Source organism: Pantherophis guttatus, chromosome 3, assembly GCF_059756535.1.
Source record: "Pantherophis guttatus breed Tessera chromosome 3, ASM5975653v1, whole genome shotgun sequence".
Classification (NCBI taxonomy): domain Eukaryota; kingdom Metazoa; phylum Chordata; class Lepidosauria; order Squamata; family Colubridae; genus Pantherophis; species Pantherophis guttatus.
This window is the reverse complement of record NC_142065.1, coordinates 172,935,135-172,957,265: the sequence shown is the minus strand read 5'-3', so window position 1 is coordinate 172,957,265 and position 22,131 is coordinate 172,935,135. Positions and strand designations below refer to the sequence as shown.

General features: G+C 36.3%; 1 protein-coding gene across 4 annotated transcripts in view; it reads right to left on the bottom strand.

The window, feature by feature from the left end:
• SNTG1 (syntrophin gamma 1) overlaps positions 1–22,131 on the bottom strand; it is a 235,069-nt gene that overhangs the window by 65,873 nt on the left and 147,065 nt on the right. For all 4 annotated transcript variants that reach the window (XM_060681983.2, XM_034429744.3, XM_060681985.2 and 1 more), the window contains 4 exons: positions 15,290–15,392; positions 11,071–11,153; positions 9,392–9,522; positions 5,217–5,346 (listed from right to left, as the gene is read on the bottom strand). In XM_060681983.2, coding sequence (XP_060537966.2) covers positions 5,217–5,346; positions 9,392–9,522; positions 11,071–11,153; positions 15,290–15,392 — 447 coding nt within the window. The remainder of the gene's footprint in view (positions 1–5,216; positions 5,347–9,391; positions 9,523–11,070; positions 11,154–15,289; positions 15,393–22,131) is intronic.

Below are 22,131 nucleotides of genomic sequence, written 5' to 3'. Positions count from 1 at the left end.
TTTTCTCAGAGCATGGCATTGACAAGAGGTGAGATGTTGAAGGAAGGTAGAAATTAATTTAAAATGACAAGCCTAAGACAGTGGGGGCACATCTATCTGCTTCATGCAGCACCACAGCTTGCAACTACATTTTGTGCCAAGATTGTTTCAAACTGAAAATCCTTAGACTAATGATTGAGAAATATACAAATGCCTACGTTTTAATATCATTTGATATTGGTTACATTGCAATAATTGTGAGGCTAATTAAAAGCTTCACTAAAACGTTTGTTCTTTCACAAACAGAAATAATAATTAAGATAAAGCTATTAGAGTATATGTATAGATATACATCTGATTACAATTGATATTTTACAATAACTTTCCCTTATGCTTCAAAATAAGCATTTAATCTTTCACCCATACTAATAATTGATCAAAGTTGAGGGAATTTGTGGTTTATATTTTTAAGGCATTCATTTTAGGTTTATATTTTTAATGTACTTCATAATATATATGAATATACATTACTGGCCTGCAAGACTAATCAGAGCTAGGTTGGAGATAAACAATTTCTACATACATTATGTACAATGTCCTTGCTATGGCTAGTCATAATAATGCCTAGTATGTCAGTACTATCTACATTTGGAAGTCTGCACTGAGGTAAACTTATTTGGTTTGCATTCATATAATACCTGCAAAGGAATCTGTAAACTTCTTAGAAACGAATATGGCCATTAAATAATACAGAAGATAGAAAATCAGAGACTGACAGCCAACCTCTCTCTGACATCACAATCTAATACTTTATTGCTTCTACTGTCCTTCCCCCGAGGTTGCTGCAATTATTTCTTTCTACTCTACACTTCTTTCAGATTCAGCTGTTCAGATTATCTACCATTCAGTCTAGATGAAAGCACCACTACGATTTTGTGCTGCTTATCTCTTAAAAATAACAGCAGCTTCTGGAGTCATGTAGCTGAACAATAAAGAGAGAGAAGAAATTCTGTCCCATCTTTGACAGTCTTTTCTTATCCTATTATTTTTTTTGGCCATCATTAGAAATGCTATGAAGTAAAGCAGAATCAACTGGCAGATAATCACTCACCATGACTCTGTACATCAGCAAGCTAAAATATTCTTGGAGTCAAGCTAAGTGGTAATTTATAAACTTTATCCCAGACCAATATGTTGGCATGGCTTTTGAGCAACATATCTGCTGAGACTATTCAATCCTACAAAAGCTTCATTTATTTATTCTGAAATTCTCAATAGAACAAGAATCCATAAATTTATGGTGTTTATACTTCTGAAATACTGAAAAAAGGTATTATTGCCAACATCAAATAAGGATGAAATTCAAATATAGTTCATCCTGTTTTGTACCTCAACTTATTTGAATAGCTACAGAAGTACTTCTAACTGCGTATCAAGTGAAACCACAATCAATGACCTAAACCAAATTATCTTATACTAACAAAAAATATAAAAATGGTTAAGTTGAACAGTGCTAACATTACCATGTGAAAATGAGATGAATACAAAATATATCTAATCATATCTGATCCTCTTTCCTTGATTAGGCAGCCCTTATCCCCTGGTCATCTCACTGCTTTACATGAGGCTGCCTTCATAGACCACCCAGAAGCTTCAAATTGTCTGGTACATAGCAGCATGGACAGTGAGGTGCATGCTTCAGCATGTCTACGTAACATCTCTGTTTCACAAACTACAATAGGTGCCAGGCTTCTACTGAGGTTAATTATTTGGGCCTGGTTACTTGAGGGACCACTTGTCTCTGTTAGTATTTGCCGCACAATTCAGTTAGGCAGGTTAATGTACTCTGAATTCCTTTGACTAAACAATTCCATCTATAGGGACCCTATAGATGGGAGTGCACCTTTTCTGTAGCAGCATCTGGTCTCTGACATGAAATTCTTTCTGAGGTTTTTATTCGTGAGGCCAGTGTTATTGGGAATCTGGCATATATAGCAGGGGTGAGATCCAGCAGGTTCTGACAGGTTCTGGAGTATGGGTAGCGGAAATTTTGAGTAATTTGGAGAATGGCAAATACCACCTCTGGCTGGCCCCAGAGTAGGGCAGGAATGAAGATTTTGCAATATCCTTCCCCTGCCATGCCCAAGCCACACCTCACCCACCAAGCCACGCTCACAGAACTGGTAGTAAAAAAATTCAGATTTCATCACTGCCTAGAAGTCATTTCATTTTGGCAGATCTCTACTGATAGGTATTTCAGTATTATCAAGTATTATACTACTAAATGCATTCAAGTGTTATATTCACTATAGTATAATAAATGCATTCGAGAAGTTGTGGGTGTTCTAACATTAGAGGTTTTTAAAAAGAAATTGGGGAACCATTTGTCTGAAATGGTATTGGTTTTCACACTTGAGCAGGGAGTTGGATTAGAAGACCTCCAAGGTCCCTTCCAAGTCTGTTATTCTGTTAAGAAATTACTAGTCATTCCTATCTTTTGGCCCATTTGATTGTGATACTGTCTAGCAAAACAAGATAACAAAACAAAAACCATTGGTGCAAGGAGAAAAAGAACATTTATCCTCATATTGCTATAAACACTCATGTTTGATTTCACCTCAGGATTTTGGCTGACACCTACAAAAGCAAACAAGCATTTTGGAGGGAAACAGGAAAATATACTAAAGTAGAGTTCATCCATGACATCCAATAGACGTCATGGTTTGTATATTTATTGCTAATTGGGATCCAAAGTATAAAAGAAAACAGAGAGATACAGGTCTCTTTCTTCCAGTCATTGTTTATATTTTTGTAGCTCAAATCTGGTAATCCTACACCAAAGAGAAGTTGTTATCCAGGAAAAAATAAGATGTCAACATTCTTTTTTTTTTTTTTTAATTTGATTTATATGCCGCCCTTCTCCGGAGACTCAGGGCGGCTTACAATGCGTTAAGCAATAGCCTTCATTCTTTTGTATATTTTATATAAAGTCAGCTTATTGCCCCCACAAACTGGGTCCTCATTTCACCTACCTTAGAAAGGATGGAAGGCTGAGTCAACCTTGAGCCTTGGAGAGATTCGAACCAGCAGAAATTGCAGGCAGCTGTGTTAATAACAGGGTGCACTAAACCACTGTACTATCAAGGCTCTTCCGTATTTCATATACTTTAATCCTAGTCTTACAATTGGGATAGTGTTATCCATTACATTTGAGAAAATAAGCTAATGTAGGGTACATAGTACAGATGTTATGGCATGAATCTCTAACAGAAAAGAAAAGTTAGGGGGAATTCAGGAGAACCATCTGTCACCCAATTGCCTAATATTTTTTCCTAAATATATGATTTATTGTATCCTATCTTTACTGGTTTATTGTAAGGAAGATAATCATTACTTGTTTCTTAACAGTTAAACTCCTATGCTTAGTGTAATGGTATCAAAGTGAATTGTCTCCCTTCTCTCCTCCCATTTTTTTTTAACCAGTTTATGAATTTATGTTAGCTTACTAAATAAGTTATGTTCTTGCAAAAATAAACCCTCTAGGACCAATATGATAATCATCATCATTTCAGCTGGCAGTTATAATTACAGAGTTAATCAGAGGCAATTGTAATTTGGTTTAAAATGCTGGATTCAACTGAGAAAGTTATTATTATGAATATCAAAAATAGCCCGGAACACAAGTTAAAATTAATAACATAAAATTATTTAGCATAAGCATAAAGGTTAGAATTATTCCCATTTGTCAAGGTTATAGAGAAATGTATAGTCAGATATAGAGGCAGCATTATATGGATGAATAAGTAATAATGTAACTGGCTTGCATAGTATAAACTTTGCATATGGTAGACAAATTATATGCTTGTGATGTTTCTACAACACACCAAATTTTCAGTATTAATAAAGTGCTTTGTAAGAGAATATACATTTCCATGAAATACATATTTTCTCAATGGATTTCCAGCATTACAGCTAAAATTAATTCTAAATACTTTCAGATAGAGAACATTTGATAATAAATGAAGTAAAATATAGAAAATAATACTTCCCTTTATACAGACTTAGTAGACTTCATTTTTAAAAGATTATAACAAGAAAGACTGGGGAAAATAAATATTTGAAACTCAGTTAGTTTAGACTCTAAATTTCTGGTTTGTGAATATTGAACAAGACCTAAAGAGGTAGGGAATTAGTGAAGTGAAGGGATTGAAAAGGATAAAAATAAATAAATAGGGATGACACTGAAGAGAGATCAGAAATATTTACAGACCCCTCACATCCTGGACATAAACTATTTCAACTCCTACCCTCAAAACGACGCTATAGAGCACTGCGCACCAGAACAACTAGATACAAGAACAGTTTTTTCCTGAACGCCATCACTCTGCTAAACAAATAATTCCCTCAACACTGTCACACTATTTACTAAGTCTGCACTACTATTAATCTTCTCATCGTTCCTATCACCCATCTCCTTCCGCTAATGACTATATGACTGTAACTTTGTTGCTTGTATCCTTACAATTTATATTGTCTGTTTTCTAATATGATTTGATTGCTTATTTGTACCTTATGACTATCATTAGGTGCTGTACCTTATGATTCTTGATGAACGTATCTTTTCTTTTATGTATACTGAGAGCATATGCACCAAGACAAATTCCTTATGTGTCCAATCACACTTGGCTAATAATATTCTATTCTATTCTAAAGAGAAACCAAGATAACTATTTACATTATAATGTATCTGATCTAACGGATCAAATGCAAACATTTGATTTCAATTGGTGATTCCATAGTATTGACTGAAAAAGTTTATACAGCATGAACTTCCTCATCTGGTTTTTAAATTTATTCCATTATTCTGAATTTACAATGTAAAGGAAATAAATCTAGGAATCTATCTCATGTAGTGTTGTACTTTACTAGCAGAGACAGTCTCCTATTACTACAAAATAAAGAAGCAAAATTTGATCTAGTTTTATTTTCAGCTCTAGTTTGGAATTGTGAAAAAGGAAGCAATACTAATAATCATAAAATAGATTGTGAAGATAAGATTTGTTTTGCAATGAATTTTCACAGAATTTAGTTGGTAATAGACTTGAGTAGGTTTCTCTGGGGAAGTTTTAAGCAGAGTTGATGCACATAAAACTCGGCACTTGGCCTGTGAGGCACTTATGAGAATTGGGATCAAATGTATGTGGGAAATATGATAAACCTCTAAGAAATATACTTACATTGTGCTTTGTGAGATTGGAGATATTAATTGCTATTGCTTGCAGCCAGTCAATACAGTCTTCAGCAGACAAACACTGAATTATTCCACTGCAAATGCCATCCACAGCAACTACTTGGAATGCATTTTGCCTGTAAACATGAAATAGATTAACTTGGGATCTAATCCAACACTGCCAATTTAATATTACCAATTTAATAATATTGCAGAACAAATCCATCTCACTTATATACTTTCACAATACAAGTTAGCCACCAAACTCTTGCTGTTTTTTAAACTATTATTATCATATGATTCTATCTATATTTAGCACTTTTACATGGCATATGATGAGATAAAACTTGGCAAATCATGTAGGACCAGCTGAATACAAATTGCTTATAGTGTTGCTTTTCTTACACAAAAAGCTTGAAAATGTAGGAGTTTGGCAGATTGTAGAAGCTGTAACGGCTGGTACAAGGTGCTTTTCAGACATTGTGGTATAGTTTGAGTCTGCTGATTCTGGCTCAGAGTTACCTGTGACATTTTGGGGGGAATTTTATAGATCTATACAGCGTCAGTGATATATTTTTCCACAAGTAAAGAGGCATACTTTTTGCAAGGATCTTAATTATGACTTTTCTACATAAATATTACATAGATTTCTGAATAACAAATGTTTATTTCTAAAAATAAAACATATCAAATTACTTCTTAAGCAAGAATGAAGTATGGTTGGCAAGTTTGCTTATATTTTTTTATAGTTATATTTTATTTGTATTTATTTTCTTCTATTTACATTTGAATTATGTGGCTTTTTTAATTCTTTGTCTTATCTTTCGTTCCCGTTGAAGGATTCCAAACCATCTATAATCACTAAGCACATTTCATCCATCCATCCATTTATATGACTCATACAGTGGTTCATATATGAGACATAACCTGGCCAGCTGACAAAACAATAAAAATGTTTTAAGAAACAGATAACCACAATAAAAACTATTGGCACCCTGACGCAACATTCTCCCATACATGATTGTTTTGTCTTGCTGGGGTCCAGCCTCATTTTGCCCCAATGCTTGCAGCTCTTCAAGGCCTTCAATAAAATAAAAATATTACCTAATATTACTGAATATTACCTAATATTCCTAATATTACTGAAAATGCAATTGGTGATAGAAGGCAACTAAAAATAACATTTAAATTCTATACACTCTACATAGATAAAAGTTGCACTGAGTTTAGTGTTACCCCTTATTGCTCTCTAGTTTTCTAATTCTATTCTGTAGTGGCCATACAAATAGAATTTTAAAGACAGTACTATTGTCTGAGCTTCAACCTGGATACAATAGTAAATCTCTTTGTAGAGCATAATCAGCACTCAGGAGCTAGCAGTGGAAAGAGTGAAGGACAAGGTTCAGGTAGAAATAGTGCTTTTATTGCAGGCACAAGAAACCCCACTAATAAAGATCAGCTGCTGGAGAATCCAGCAATTCAGCCAGCTATATATAATTGCTCCAGGGTTTATATCTATCTTTTCCTTTTGTGGCTCTTATATAGTAATGGACTTCTCATTTCTCAACTTTGGAGAGCACTTGACCTGTGTCTTGATAATAGCTCTGTGTGATATCAATCTTTTTGGTTCCAGCCTTGGAACTTTATCCTTTACACCAATTGTGCCTCATGTTCATTCTATCAGTGCGCGAGCTGCACTGGCTCCCAGTGGTCTTCCGGGTGCGATTCAAGGTGTTGGTTACCACCTTTAAAGCACTCCATGGCATTGGACCTGGGTACCTTCGAGACCGTCTTCTGCCACCAGTAACCTCCCACCGGCCAGTCCGCTCCCACAGAGAGGGTCTCCTCAGGGTGCCATCGGCCAAATTATGTCAGCTGGCGACACCCAGGGGGGAGGGCCTTCTCTGTGGGAGCCCCTGCCCTTTGGAATGAACTGCCCCCAGAAATGCGTAAGATCTCCGACCTCCGTGTCTTTCGCTGTGCCCTCAAAACCTTGTTGTTCCGCCAGGCCGGGCTATCAATGTAAAGATTTTAATTGGTTTTAAATGTGGGATTTTAAACTTGGGGGTTTATAATTGACCCAATTATTTAATAATTTTAATAATTTTTAAATTTTGTCTCTTTGTGCTTTTAATCAGGCTGTACACCTCCCTGAGTCCTTCGGGAGAAGGGCGGTATAGAAATAAAATTATTATTATTATTATTATTATTATTATTATTATTATTATTATTATTATTATTATTATTATTTATCACCATCATAACTACCTCCTCAAAAGTTATCTAACATTAAATAAGAGAATATTTATTTGTAAAGAATTGATGACATATTTTAGACTGAGACCTAAGTGAGGGAATGCAGGAAGGAATATTTTAGAAAATTGTGTGGGAATGATTTGAATGTGTCAAACAGTAAAAATGGAATGAAAGCTGAAAATTTTTGTGACTTAGAAAAATAAATGATTAAAAAGACATCACAAATGTGGTAATAATGTTGAAATAATAATAATAATAATAATAATAATAATAATAATAATAATAATAATAATAATAATAATAATTTTATTTCTATACCGCCCTTCTCCCGAAGGACTCAGGGCGGTGTACAGCCTATTAAAAGCACAAAGACAGACATCAATTTAAAAATAATTAAAATTATTAAATAATTTCGGCTCAGATTTAAAACCCCAAATTTAAAACACCCAATTTAAAATCATTATATTGATAGCCCGGCCTGGCGGAACAGCAGGGTCTTGAGGGCACAGCGGAATACACGGAGGTCGGAGATCTTATGCATTTCCGGGGGCAGTTCATTCCACAGGGCAGGGGCTCCCACAGAGAAGGCCCTCCCCCTGGGTGTTGCCAGCCGACATAACTTGGCCAATGGCACCATGAGGAGACCCTCGCTGTGGGAGCGGACTGGTGGAAAAATGGCAATGTTTCAGGATTAGTGAGGATAAGCCATGAAATGTCAAAATCAATATAAATTATGGAATGCCTGTGATGTTTTACCAAATATGCAAAGACTGCATCTTTACCTGGCAACTGGAAGAATGCCATTGCTGTTCCCCTATACCAGGTGTGGGAAATGATGGCCCTTTTATGACTTGTGGACTTCAACTCCCAGAATTCCTGAGCCAGCCATGCCAGCTCAGGAATTCTGGGAGTTGAAGTCCACAAGTCATAAAGGAACCATCGTTCCCCACCTCTGCTCTATACAAAGGAAAAAGTAGCAAGGTACGCAAAAGCTACAGGCCTATGTATCCAGGGGAGATGTAACATTAGAATTTTTTATATTGTTCCTTACTCATTATCTGTATTCTTATAATATTGCTTACTCCACCCCCCCAAGAAATAAAGTGATGAGCATGTACGTAAGTTTACAATTACAAAATTCAATACAAGTATAGATAAAACAGGAAAATAATAATACATCAATGACAAAAACAAAGCGATTACTATATTTTATATGAAAAAATAGTACTTTAATAAAATAAATCACAAGAATTGTCTCTTACCCAATCCAGCCTGAATAATGTAAAACAACTAAAGCTTTCATATTGGCTGGCAGAACTGAATTTTGTTTCATGAGGACGATGATGATGACAATTTTTTTCAAAAATTTATCAGGGAAAGAGTTAGAGGATTTGAAGTTTAGCTCCATAATTTTATGATTCCTGTATTACAATATTTGATCAAAGTGAAATTAAAGGATAACCTGTGACATATCCATCAACGTAAGGGAATGGGAAAGCCACCCAAGTGTTCCATATCACTATGTCTGGCACATCTACGCTGACTGTTAGAATACGCTGTGAATTGATTTAGTGGCACAAAGTAATAAGTAATTATAAATTCTACAGAAAATCTTTATATGCTGAAGCAAAATGAACGCAGAGTCTTCAGCTAATAGTCTTTTTGGCACTTAGCCTAAAGAAATATAATGGATTTAAGTAGCCATAGAGGAAGACCATGTTTCAAGATCTCAACCTGTCTTTAACTTTGCCAACTGGAAATTTTGCAACTTGTCCATCCATTCAATTTAATTGATGTACAGACTAAAAACAGGAAATGTAGAACTTGTTAATCCAAATCAACCAACCACTCATAACAGGTGTATCACAGAATGGCATATGTATCATCATCAACAACCATCATCACCACTAGGTGATATCTACTTACCTGCACATATCTGATCCTGGGAGATACTGAGAAAATCTTGAATGAAGAAGGGGAATTAATCGGAGGTCACACCACCTCTTTTCCCACCTAATACCTGACGATGTCGGCCATGAAGAACATGAAAGTGTATCCTGAAAACAGATGTGAAATATCTTTGATGTTTTACTTCATAATAAGTATTTATAATTAATAAATATTTAGTCTGCTTCATTGTTCTTGCCCAACATGCATGGCCATTAGATTTTCCTTTCAACTGAAATATCATTAGATTTTGTCAAGTTGTGTTTCATTATACCCTACTGAAGTTAAGTACACCCTGATAAATTAAATTCTAGCACTTTTTGACACCACATAACTGAGTGATAGTAAATATTTTTTACTTTTTTCAAGCAGACTCCTGAGAATACTGTGGACAGTCAAGAAAACAAACAAATGTATCATCAAACAAATCATCCCAGAATTCTCACTTGAGAAACAAATGACCAGGTTCAAATTATCCTACTTTTGACATATTATGCAAAAATCTAGTCCTCAAAAGAAGGATCTATTACTGATAAAGGTGGAAAGAAAGAGAAGATAACAATCAATAAGTTAGATGGACTCAGATGCAGTAGTGATTTAAGTTTAGGGACATGATGAAGGTATCTATTTATATAGCTGTAAAGAGTCAACACCAAGAATCAACCAATCCATCAATATTTCATTATGAATAAATAAATTGGTTGTTCAATATTTTAATGGAATCCAAAACTCATTCTGTCTTAATCTCAGCATTTTTGAATCATATCAAAATCTTTGTTTTCCGTTTTAAGAGTAACTATATATAATGGTGCTTAAAAGTATCTGTATCCTTTTGAATTTTCAATATTTCCACATAAATATTACCTAAACAAGTCCTAAAACTAGATAAAGATAACCCAATAAACAAATGAGATCCAAAGCTAAATGTTTGTACGTGGCAAAGGCATGAGAACATCTAGGATGATAGTTAATTTGAATGGAAAATTAGAGCCAGGTGTTTCAATCAATGGGATGATATTCAGGTCTGAGTGTCAGAGGTCCTTCCTTATTTAAAAAAGAAAATTCTGAGTATTCCCCATGAAAGAAACACATCACACACTTGCGCACCTTCTGGTTTCTGGTTTCACAAAGTGTGAAAAAAAATGCAAAGGCTCCAGGAAAAGGTACATTAATGAATTGTTGTAGAAAAAAAAAGTCAAGATGTTCCTGATTGAATCCATCTAGCCTGTTCTAGAAACTTGCTGAATAATAATGCTGTAAAGAATTTTGATTGTTGTTGTTTCTTCAGTCTCTGGGCCAGTCAGTACTATGATATATTAACCTTGAGAAAAAACATTGAAGGTATCTTTCACAGTCATAATCCTCCGGATCCCATCCAATTAGCACAGTTAAGGGGGAAGATTTACTTATATTGGCTTTACAAATTATTGTGTTTCCTATTGTATATTAACAAACAGTAAAAACACTACTCATTATTAACTATTTTACTGAATACTTCCAGTACTGGGATAAAAACATTTCCAATCGTATTCATATTTTAAGCACCCTCCGTTTCAATTCATGTAAAGTAAAATGTTAACACGCTCTTAGATTGTGTTCATACTTCTTAATCAAAAACATTTTCAAGTTCCTGACAGTCTCATAAATCATTCTCTTACCGTATTATTGGGATGATAGTTAAGATGTAAACCACTGTCACACAGAGGTGAGGATGTGCCACTACTTTGATCACTAGGGACACCTAATAAAAAATATAATCTATTTAAATACATGCCTGAGTTATAAAGACTTTCTAGTCAAAACTGACATTTTTCTAGCATGGTTAGAAGTCAGCAACAGATAAAGGAAGAGTATTTTCTCTGTTTTGTGGAATGTTGTAAAGTATTGTAATGATAACAATCTTAGATGTGAGAATTTCATGTAAGACACTCATGTAACTTACTGCAATATTCATTTTAACCATTCCTTTTTTTAAAAAAAAAATTACAATTACCTGTATTTTTCAGAGTATAAGATGCACCTTTTTCCCCCAAAAAAGAGGGTGACAATCTGGATGCATCTTATACTCCAAATGTAGCCCCCCCCCCCCAGCCTCGCAAACAGAGATTCCAGAGGCTGAAAGAAGTCTCTGAAAAAAAGCCTCTGAAAGGCTTTTATCTAAAATAATACGGCAAGCAACAAAAGAAGAATCAGTAAAGGTTCTAACCAAACTATGCTAACAAATATGGAGAATGACACAATAACCAACAGATTGGAAGAGGTTAATCTATATAGCAATATCAAAGAAAGGAAATCGACAGAGTACAGATAGTTCTTCAGAATAAAAGCTTCTGAAAGAAGCTTCAGAAAAAAAGCTTTTTTCTGAAGCTGTTTCGGAGGCTTTCAGAGGCTGAAAAAAAAGCAAGACACAGAGCTCATAACCAACGAACCTGTTGCTAAAATTCACCTCTGAAACAGCTGATTGGGGGTATTCCAGCCAATCCACTCACCAATCAGCCTTTTTCTTATTTTCCTCCCAAAAACTAAGGTGTGTCTTCTACTCCGGTGCATTTAAACTCCGAAAAATTCAGTATATGATGTTGGAAGGCCCAGTATTTTATCTGCTTGCAAATCTGATCTGCTAAATTTCCCCTCTCCCAAATAACCAACTCAGGAAAGTAAAATGCATTAAGAGCATGAAGTAGCCATATAAGTAGTCATATGTGTACCCTGAGGAAAGCCTTTATTTGTTTTATATGTAAGACATATTTTGATTGGTATACTATCATGTTATATGTAATAAAAATGGAGTGGCTTTATTTGTAAAGAGCAGCAATTTTTGATTTAGTATGTAAGAATAACCAGCAGTAAATTTCATTCTTGTCTTGCCAGAAAATATTTGGAAATGTTGACATTCCATTTCAGATTAGTTATCATTAATTGCAAAGTCCATATGCTGACAAAATGTGTTTCAGATAAAATCCAATTTATTGTTATGATCAAAGATCAGTAATGTTAAAAGAACTTGAACAAGGAGAATAAAATAAAATAAGTTTAATTTATATTAATAAGACAGAAAAAATGATAAAATAAGCCCAGAGTGGAAAATTTATCACATTTGCACTAAATTTTGCCACATTTTCACTGCAGAAATTAGAATTTGGCTACTGTATTGGTAATAGCATAGCTGGAACCTGAATGAAGATTGGTATAGCCTTCTTTTGTGTATATATAATATATATGCAGATCCCTGTAAAATTTGCAGTGAAACCGCACAAGTTGGGTGGTTTCCATTTCTCCAGAGGCACATGGGCAGATATGTTCTATTGATAGAATGTTAGTAAACCTGACCTGTAATTGTGCCAATAGTAGCATATGGTGACTGGCTTTGAAGAAATACTTCCTCAGCCTGGGAAAGGTCATGTAGTATAGATAACTTGCGAGTTGCCTTTCAGTATCAGGGTTCTGGTATTCTGGGAGAAGATGCTAGCTTCAGTTTACTCAAGCAAAATATGGTTAATTTTAACTAGGGTTTGCTGATATTTGCCAACTTCAAACAACCCAACTTTAAATTACCCAAGACATCTATATACTACTGGAACTCTTATGACTGTAATCTTTAGCTGGAAGAAGCAGTGCATCATTGGGCAACAATTTTTGAACCATGGTATCTTAAATGGACTAATTTCAAAATGCTTCCAATATCCAGGACCCATGACTCCCATGGGATTGAAATTTAGTAAATTTGATAGCTTCAGTACTGCTATTCTGCCACACCCAACACCCAGAAGTTCAATAGACTAATCCTGCTCTAACCTTCCATAGGCTGGTAGAGCAGCCCCTCTTTTGGGCACTGGAAATCAAGTAGACCAGACCCACCATAGATGCCAGAGGTATGTCGGCCATGTCAAGCTTGCAGGGAAGTCAGAAGTCATTCCCACTCCCATTGAATTTTTGTCCTTGGTCATTCTATTTAGCTATTATAGTTCTTAAACAAAGATCATGAGTTGTCTAGTAGGCTATACAATTGGCTTGCATGAGCAAACATAATTAAGCTTAAACATAATTTGATATTCCATATATGCTAATTGATTAATTAATTAGGTTCTACTGGGAGATTATTTAGATAAATGTCTGTATCAACCCATTTTAGTAATAACTGTAAGTCTTTGAATGATATTCCAGTGACTGCCTTCAACCATCTTATCCATTTTTTTAATGTATCAAGAATATTTTTCTAGGTCCACTATCCACTTATGTCCAGATACAGTATGCTAATAAGTATTTACAAGATTCTGAACTTGGATATGCTGTTTGGAGTGGTGTTATGTTTGGAACAAAATACTCAGTATTCTGGAGTTTATGCCATTCTAGGATAAAAGGGGCATTTTGCTTTACCCCGTTGTTTCAAATGTTTCCTGATCCTATAATCTTTTTCTCAGGGCATAAAAATATGAAGCATGCATTAATCAATAAAACAGCAGGTACTAATTTTCTGGTTGATGTGCAGATAAATCACAGACTTAAATCATGCTGTAGTTCTTTGTTTCTACTGGATCAGTCTGAGAGATAAATACTAAGTACTAGAAACCTGAAAAAACAGAACTATATCTTAAAATACCCAGCTATTCACATTGAAAAATCTTCAAGATAGCCTTGCTTGAAGAGTTGACAAAACCCAGTTCAACTTCCCCATGAGCGCTGACCAAAATATAGCAACAGCAATAGCGCTTAGATCAGTGGTGAAATCATCCGCGGGTTGCCATTTGTTCTCTGCCCATGCATGTGTGGTGGATGCCAAAAGCACACTGCACATGGGCATGCGCAGTGTGTGCCAAACGCATGCTGCACATGCATGCACAGTGCACACCAAACATATGCTTCACATAGAAAAATGAGGCTTAAGAAGGTAAGTAGAACAGCAGGGGGAACAGCTGTACCGCGCGATTTAGATTTGTTAGAAAGCAAGATTTCCTGCTTTATAGCGAATATAAATCGAATGGCACAGCTGATAGTTGGAAACCAGTAGCTTTTTTTTACTACAGGTTCACCCAAACCGGTGCGAACCAATATTATTTATTTATTTATTTGTCGCATTTCTATGCCGCCCAACTCCCTGGGGACTCTGGGCGGCTTACAACAAAAAATAATGCGAACAATATACCATAAAAGTTGTTTTAAAAAAAACATTAAAAACCCATACACTCCATTCATGGCCGGTCTCGCAAGATTGCAGCAGCAACTCCCATAACATTTCACCCCTGGCTTAGACATATATACTGCTTCATAGTGCTTTACAGCATACTCTAAGTTGTTTGTAACCCAACAATCTGGGTCCTCATTTCACCAATTTCAGAAAGATGGAAGGCTGAGTCAACTTTGAGCCAGTCAGGTTTCAAACTCCTGGCAGTGGACAGAGTTTGCCTGAAATACTGCATTCTAACCACTGTGGCATCAGGACTCCCACCACACCACCCCAGCTGCATATAAAGTGCAAGAACTCTAGACAAATGATAAAGTCTAACCATCCTCACAGCAAGTTTTAATCACACGAGAAGACATACTTTTCAAGCAAAGATTACATTTCATGTTGTAATAAAGTATAGGTGATAGAGAGAAAAGCTCCTTCTGAAATATTTTCAGGAGAGAAAAAAAAAATCTACTGAGAATAGCTGTGACTGCATAGATGTCAAATCTAGCAAAAGAAGGCCAGAGACTGGATCATTTTTTTATGAACATTGTTTGTTTATCCTGCTTTTCCAAAGAAAGGGTAATAAATTTTGTACTGTGACAACTGACAAGTATCAATGACTATTGAGAACAGTCTTTAAAGTAGGATTGCAAACAGGGGTTCTTAAGAACAGCAGATACTTGTTTCAAAACCTTTTTTATGCTTACATGCACAATCTTCATTAAGGGGCAGTTTCAGAAATGCAGGCGCTCTTTTGAGAAAGGACACAGTTAGGGTTACCTCTTCTCCAGCATTCCGAAGAACTTGGACCTAAGGAATAAATGAAAAGAACTGAAACAACTTGGCACAATATTGGGATTTAGCTTTCCTTTCTTGCTTATTTAACTGAAGAAGAAAACTGTAAAGTAAGATTGATTAACATCTTTGCTATCTTTAGACCTTCTTTTGAATTCTTCAATGATTTTTTTTTAAAAAAAGCCTTTGTCCAACCTAAATTTCTGCTTGACCAAAGAAACCCCACACTTCATTGCACATAGATTTGAACTACTGTCAGTAATTAGGAAAGAATCAGGGGTGAAATTCAGCAGGTTCTGACACATTCTGGAGAACCAGTACCTGAAATTTTGAGTTGTTCGGAGAACCGGCAAATACCACCTCTGGCTGGTCCCAGAGTGGGGTGGGCATGGAGATTCTGCAGTATCTTTCTCCTGGAGTGGGGAGGGAATGGAGATTTTGCAATATCCTTCCCCTGGAGTGGGGAAGGAATGGGGATTTTGCAATATCCTTCCCCTGGAGTGGGGAGAGAATGGAGATTTTTTAGGATCCTTCCCCTGGAGTGGGGAGAGAATGGAGATTTTTTAGGATCCTTCCCCTGGAGTGGGGAGAGAATGGAGATTTTGCTGTATCCTTCCCTTGGAATGGGGAGGAAATGGTGATTTTGCAATATTCTTCCCCTGGAGTGTGGTGGGAATGGAGATTTTTCAGTATCCTTCCCCTGCCACGCCCACCAAGCCAAGCCCGCCAAGCCATGTCCACAGAACCGGTAGTAAAAAAAAAAATTGAATTCCACCACTGGAACGAATGGGATTTTTTTAAAAAAATGGAGTTTATATCAACAAAACTCCCTAAGATCTAGAAAGCTAGATCCTAGAACCAAGCAAAATAAACATCTTGTCTGCAAGATGTTTCTAATCTGAAACAACAAAACTCAAAACAAGGACAAAGTAATATCATAGCAATTCAATCATTCAAGACGTTCCAAGCAGACCTCAAAGGGACTGTTTTAGAAACATAGGACCTTTACACCACCACTGGGTGAGAAATAGTTGAAATCACATACTTGCCGGCAATCTCAGGTCTTTAACATGTTATAATCGTTAAGTGATATGTTACTTGTAATCTGACTCACATATAATCCTGTGTCTATATATCCAATCTACCCTCCCTTCCCTTTTACCCCCACCCACTCTAATTTGAATCTTACATCAGTTTAGCATTCTACTTCTGGTGGAGTAAGCTGCAGCTCACAAAAATATAGTTTATTAAAATGTGTTAGAAAAGATGCTATCAGATTCCTTCTGGTTTTGTTTTGTTTTTTGCCATCATAGATTAATGTGCAAAATCTGTATCCCATAGTAAATCAGCTCACTGACATATTCCTAGACCATTTCAGAGTCTGTATTTATAGCTCTCATTAATGTTCTCCCTCTTCTGTCACTGTCTCATTTTCCCTTAGGCCTGACCTTCCATGGTTTAACATTGTTTTCTTCTTTTTGCTGATTGCATATCTTGCACAATCCTTTTAGCTCATTTAATCTTATTTTGTGTTTTGTGAGACTACGGCTATATTTTCCATGCACACAATGGAGGGTAGTTGTCTTAACATGAATACTATTATTTGTAGCTGCAGCATTTCCTTGCGATCAAGTCAAGTCCTCTGTCTCAGATATTTGCATATCTAACCACACTGGACTAGCAACACAGTATGAATTTCTGCTGTTTGATTGGAAGGGACTTAGTGAAAAGACAATCTACAAACTTGACTGACAAAAGCTTTTAATGGTTGGTAGAAAGATAGATCAACCGGACATGATTTACTTATGAGTTAATTGCTACTTTTCTTTAAAACTAGGATACAACTTTTCCTCTGGTGCTTTGTATTTGTATTAATAATTACTTTTCATGATATACTTTACAACATTTAAACTCTGCTGCAAGATGTTTAATACCCTGTTTCCCCCAAAACCAATTACAAATTAAAATTGAAGGGATGGAATCAAACCAGCCCAGCTAGATGAAAAAGATGTGTTTTCAGGGCCCGACGAAAAGTCCGGAGGTCTGGTATCGTGCGTATCTCCGGGGGCAGGTCGTTCCAGAGGGCAGGTGCTGCCACAGAGAAGGCCCTCCCCCTGGGGGTCACTAGCCAACATTGCCTGGCTGACGGCACCCTGAGGAGTCCCTCTCTGTGGGAGTGAACTGGCCGGTGGGAGGCTATCAGCGGCAGAAGGCGGTCCCGTAAGTACCCCGGCCCTATACCATGGGGCGCTTTAAAGATGGTAACCAACACCTTGAAGTGCACCCTGAAGACCACAGGAAGCCAGTGCAGCTTGCGCAGGAGAGGTGTCACATGGGAGCGCCCCGTCGCTCCCATAATCCCCCGCGCGGCTGCATTTTGGACCAACTGGAGCCTCCGGGTGCTCCTCAAGGGGAGCCCCATGTAGAGAGCATTGCAGTAGTCCAGGCGGGAAGTGACAAGTGCCTGAGTGACTGTGTGTAAGGAGTCCCGATCCAGAAAGGGACGCAACTGGCGAATCAGGCGGACCTGATAAAAAGCCCCCCTGACCACGGCCGTCATATGCTCTTCTAAAGACAGCCGTGCATCCAGGAGGACGCCCAAGTTGTGAGCCCTCTCCGTGGGGACCAGTAACTCGTCCCCAATAGCCAGTGATGGCACCAACTGGCTATATCGGGACGCCAGAAGCCACATCCACTTGGTCTTGGAAGGGTTGAGTCGAAGCCTGTTTCTCCCTATCCAGACCTGCACGGCCTCTAGGCACCGGGACATCACTTCAAGGGCATCGTTGGGATGGCGTTCTGGTGTTTTTCAATACACATCACATTAAATAAAGCAAAGAAAGCAATCTGTGATCTAGGTAGTTACTGCCTACCCAAACTATTCAATAGCACTTCTTTTCTTGCATTTTTCTGAGAAGCAGTAAATTAAACACATGTGAATCATTCATTATTATGAATGAAATAACCTTTGCAGTTGAGTGTCCATGACAAAAAGCAAAATACTCTTAGAGTCATACTATATATACTACCACACCGGGGGGCGGGGGAGAGGATCAAGATTAATTAGTAATACAATACAGCATTCCATTGGGTTACTTAAGAAACGAATCTGGAAGTGAAAATAAAAGATAAAAAATAAAAAATAAATAAAAAGAAAATTCTGAACTTTGAAGATTTGTCCTTCATCTCCCTGGAATCCTGAATGATTTGAGTAAAAAGGATACTAATGAAGAATATCATCCTAGTATCCAGAAATATTAAATTTAGGTGTCATCTCAAGGCTTACGCTGCAATTAGGCATATATAATTTACTTTCCAGGTAACTATGAACAAGATAGCAACTACTTCTTATTTTGTCATAAGCTGGAAATGCAGTGTCTCAAGGAGCACCTAGAATGAACTTAAATGTGCCTCATGTCTCTTAAATAATCTTTGCATTCCAATGTCTCTTTCTAATAAGTTTACTCTGCCTGTTTTGAAGCTGATGTTGAGTTATAACTGTCCCAGGTTAATTTTTACTTGCTCCTTCAATAGCAGCACTTGCAATTTCTGGGTCAAAGAATCCAATAACTGGCACTTTCATAAACAACCACACCGTACAGATTTTTCATCAGCTCACAGATAGGGTGCAATATATCCCTATCTTAGACTAAACTCCATCCTGGCCATAAGTGAGAAATCACCATGATAGCTCACACACAAACATATGCACACACTTCCTCAATCACAAGAAAAGATGGATGGTACATACAGAAACATGACATTGAAAAACTCAGGAGAATATATATGGATCCTGGTCAGATAAAAGAAGCAAAAAGACACTATCATGCTTTCTTGCCAGATAATTTCTCCAGAATTAGATAGATAAAGTTTATCTGGGATTCCCTATAGAGAATAGCGATCCTAGTTATGAAGCTGCTCTCAAACTATCTGGAAATAGTTTTCTCATTCTTTGGACACTGGAATGAATATGAATACATTTAAAATATTTAATAATGTGTCTCAGCAGTTATAATACAGTGAAATATTGGTTATCACTGTTCTCAAAATGGGATTGCTTGGATTAACATATATTAGTCAATTTTATTTTAAGCCACTTCCTATACTAATCTCGAAATTCAGTTTTACAAATTCAAAAAGTTCTTATTGAGAAGCAACTTAATTGGTAAAACAAAACCCTTCTAGAACATCAATGAACTTTTCCTTCATCCCCAGCTTAGTTCTTCAGAACTTGACAATAGCATAAACCCAAATCCTTTGACAGATCTGTTTCTGATAAATATTTGAAGCTATCTTGGTTCATACTGGAGGCCATTCTGCCTTCAGAATCTGCTGAGAAAGATACTTCTGTACTGCAGTAAAAAAATTACTCTAACACTTTCAAACCATATGAAATTTGCTTTCCTGATTACTTAAGTCCATCCACATAATGATAGCCTTTCATATACAGATGAATAATTGTGCTGCATTTGTGGTGCATGGATGGTAAATCTCTTGAAAGTAGATTTTGCTTCCTCTCATATACATTTTTGCACATTTGTAAGCAGTTATATCAGCAACACATTGAATCTCATGAATGTATTTTTAGCTCCATTTCGATTAGGCAAAACACTAAAGATGAACTGAACTGCAGTTTAAAACATTCAATGCATATCAAGCAAAAGCAACTTGTCGAAGTACTTTCTACTAACTTGTACCTTTAGAATGAAACTTACAATGTCATTTTTCAGTCAACCTGTTCTATTTATCTGAAAGAAGAATCACTTTTCTTCTGTGTGTGCAGGATTAATCATAACTGGTAGTATTTATACAGTATAATGCCCATGATCATATTTAACAGAATGATGGCATCTGCAATTCAGAAACTATTGTAATCTGGGGATATGATTATTAGCCTGCATAGAGCATAGCATAAATTTTTCTGTAGTGTTAATATGAATAGATTTAATAAAGTACTTGTATAATTTATTTGGGTAAATGTATGTGCATGTATCTGTGTGTGTTTATATAATTTAACATTCAACAAATATATTTATTTTTTTCCCTAAATTAGATTTTTTGTTTAAGACACATGCGGAGAGAAAAAACCCTGCTTAATAGATGATGTTTCTAGATTTGCCTTTTGACAAATAATTATAAAAATGCAAGCTATCAGTTCAGCATTTTAGAGCTATTTACAATAAGTGTAACTAGCATTTATTGATCAGAACATTTGAGGACAAAGCAGAGCATACGAAGACATTTGCATGGCATTTTGCACTCTTTGGAGATTATAGTTTTTTCTTACAATTTGTCTTTAATTTTGTCCCACTGTGGCTTTTCTTTTACTTCCATTTCATATTCCTAATTAGAAAATAATGTTAGTAAAAGATACCCTTGACAGCACTTAATTAATATTTAGGCTATGATTTCTATTGGAGGCATGTTTTTATAGATAAAATCATTTCAGCTATCATTTTACCCTAGACAAGAATCTACGGTTTCAAAAATTGTACAAAAATTGCTAGCATGATATTTGAAATGCTGTTGCAATAATCAACAAATGCTTCCATAGACCAGCTTTGGCTGCCTTGATACTCTTTACATGCATTATGAGAGTAGTTCCAAAATTTTTCAGCAAGCATGGTCAGAAGCCAGATTTAGGAGCTGAAGTCCCAGGTTCTAGGTGTATCTGGAGTCTAGCATTTCAGAAGAGTTATTTATTTAACCATTTTATCAGAATAATCATTAGTCTATGAAAGACTAAAAGAATAGCCATTAACTATAAAAGGAAACCTTACAAATGCCCAGGTAAACCCAATTGTGTAAATTCTATGTAAATCCTAATATGTAAACACATATTTAGGATTGTTTTTATTGAAAAAATATGAAAATAACTTAGTGATATAGAAATATTTCATGTTGAAACAGAATATGCAAAACAACAACAACAACACAATACTGTGCATAGCTTTCAAAACCAATTGGAACTATCTATAACTTTATTAAATATTAAATTTATTTGCTGCCCACAATGCTATCCCAAGCAGCTCTGGGCAGTTTACAATGCAGCAGCTTTAACTAACTTTACATTTTGCAGTGATATTCAGAGGGGTGTGTGTGTGTGTGTGTGTGTGTGTGTGTGTGTGTGTGTGTGTGTGCTGTTCTGTAAACAGAACAAAGCAACATTCTGAGTGGTTTTGTGAAGCCTTACTCTTTATTTATTTAGATTTTCTTTATCATGCCTTTATTATTTTTACAAATAACTCAAACACATCTTCCTCCTCCCATTTTCCCCAAAACAACAACCCTGTGAGATGAGTTGTGCTGAGAGAGAGTGACTGGCCCAAGATCATCCAGTTGGACTAACTCACAGTGTCCCATTTTCTAGCCTGGTGCCTTAATCAGACCAGACCAAACTGGCTGTCTTTTATGTAAAGCTCTCTTTATGCAATATATTGACTTAATCAGTGATGGGTTTCTACCAGTTTGCCCTGGTTCGGGTGAACCAGTAGCCAAGGCAGGAGGCTCCGCCCACCCACCCGGACGTCATCATGGATGCTCTGCACAAACGCACGCTCACAGTTCCGAACCAGTAGCGAAGGTAAGTGAAAACCACTACTGATCTTAATGTGCTCTGTCACCATTCTATGAAAAACAGCTATTTTTCTTTTATGAGACTTGGATTAATTTAAATAATTCCTTTTACATATCAAGCTATAATTCGTCACAAAGTTCTCTGTGTTTAGTTAGTTTTTCAAGGTAGAGTAACCAC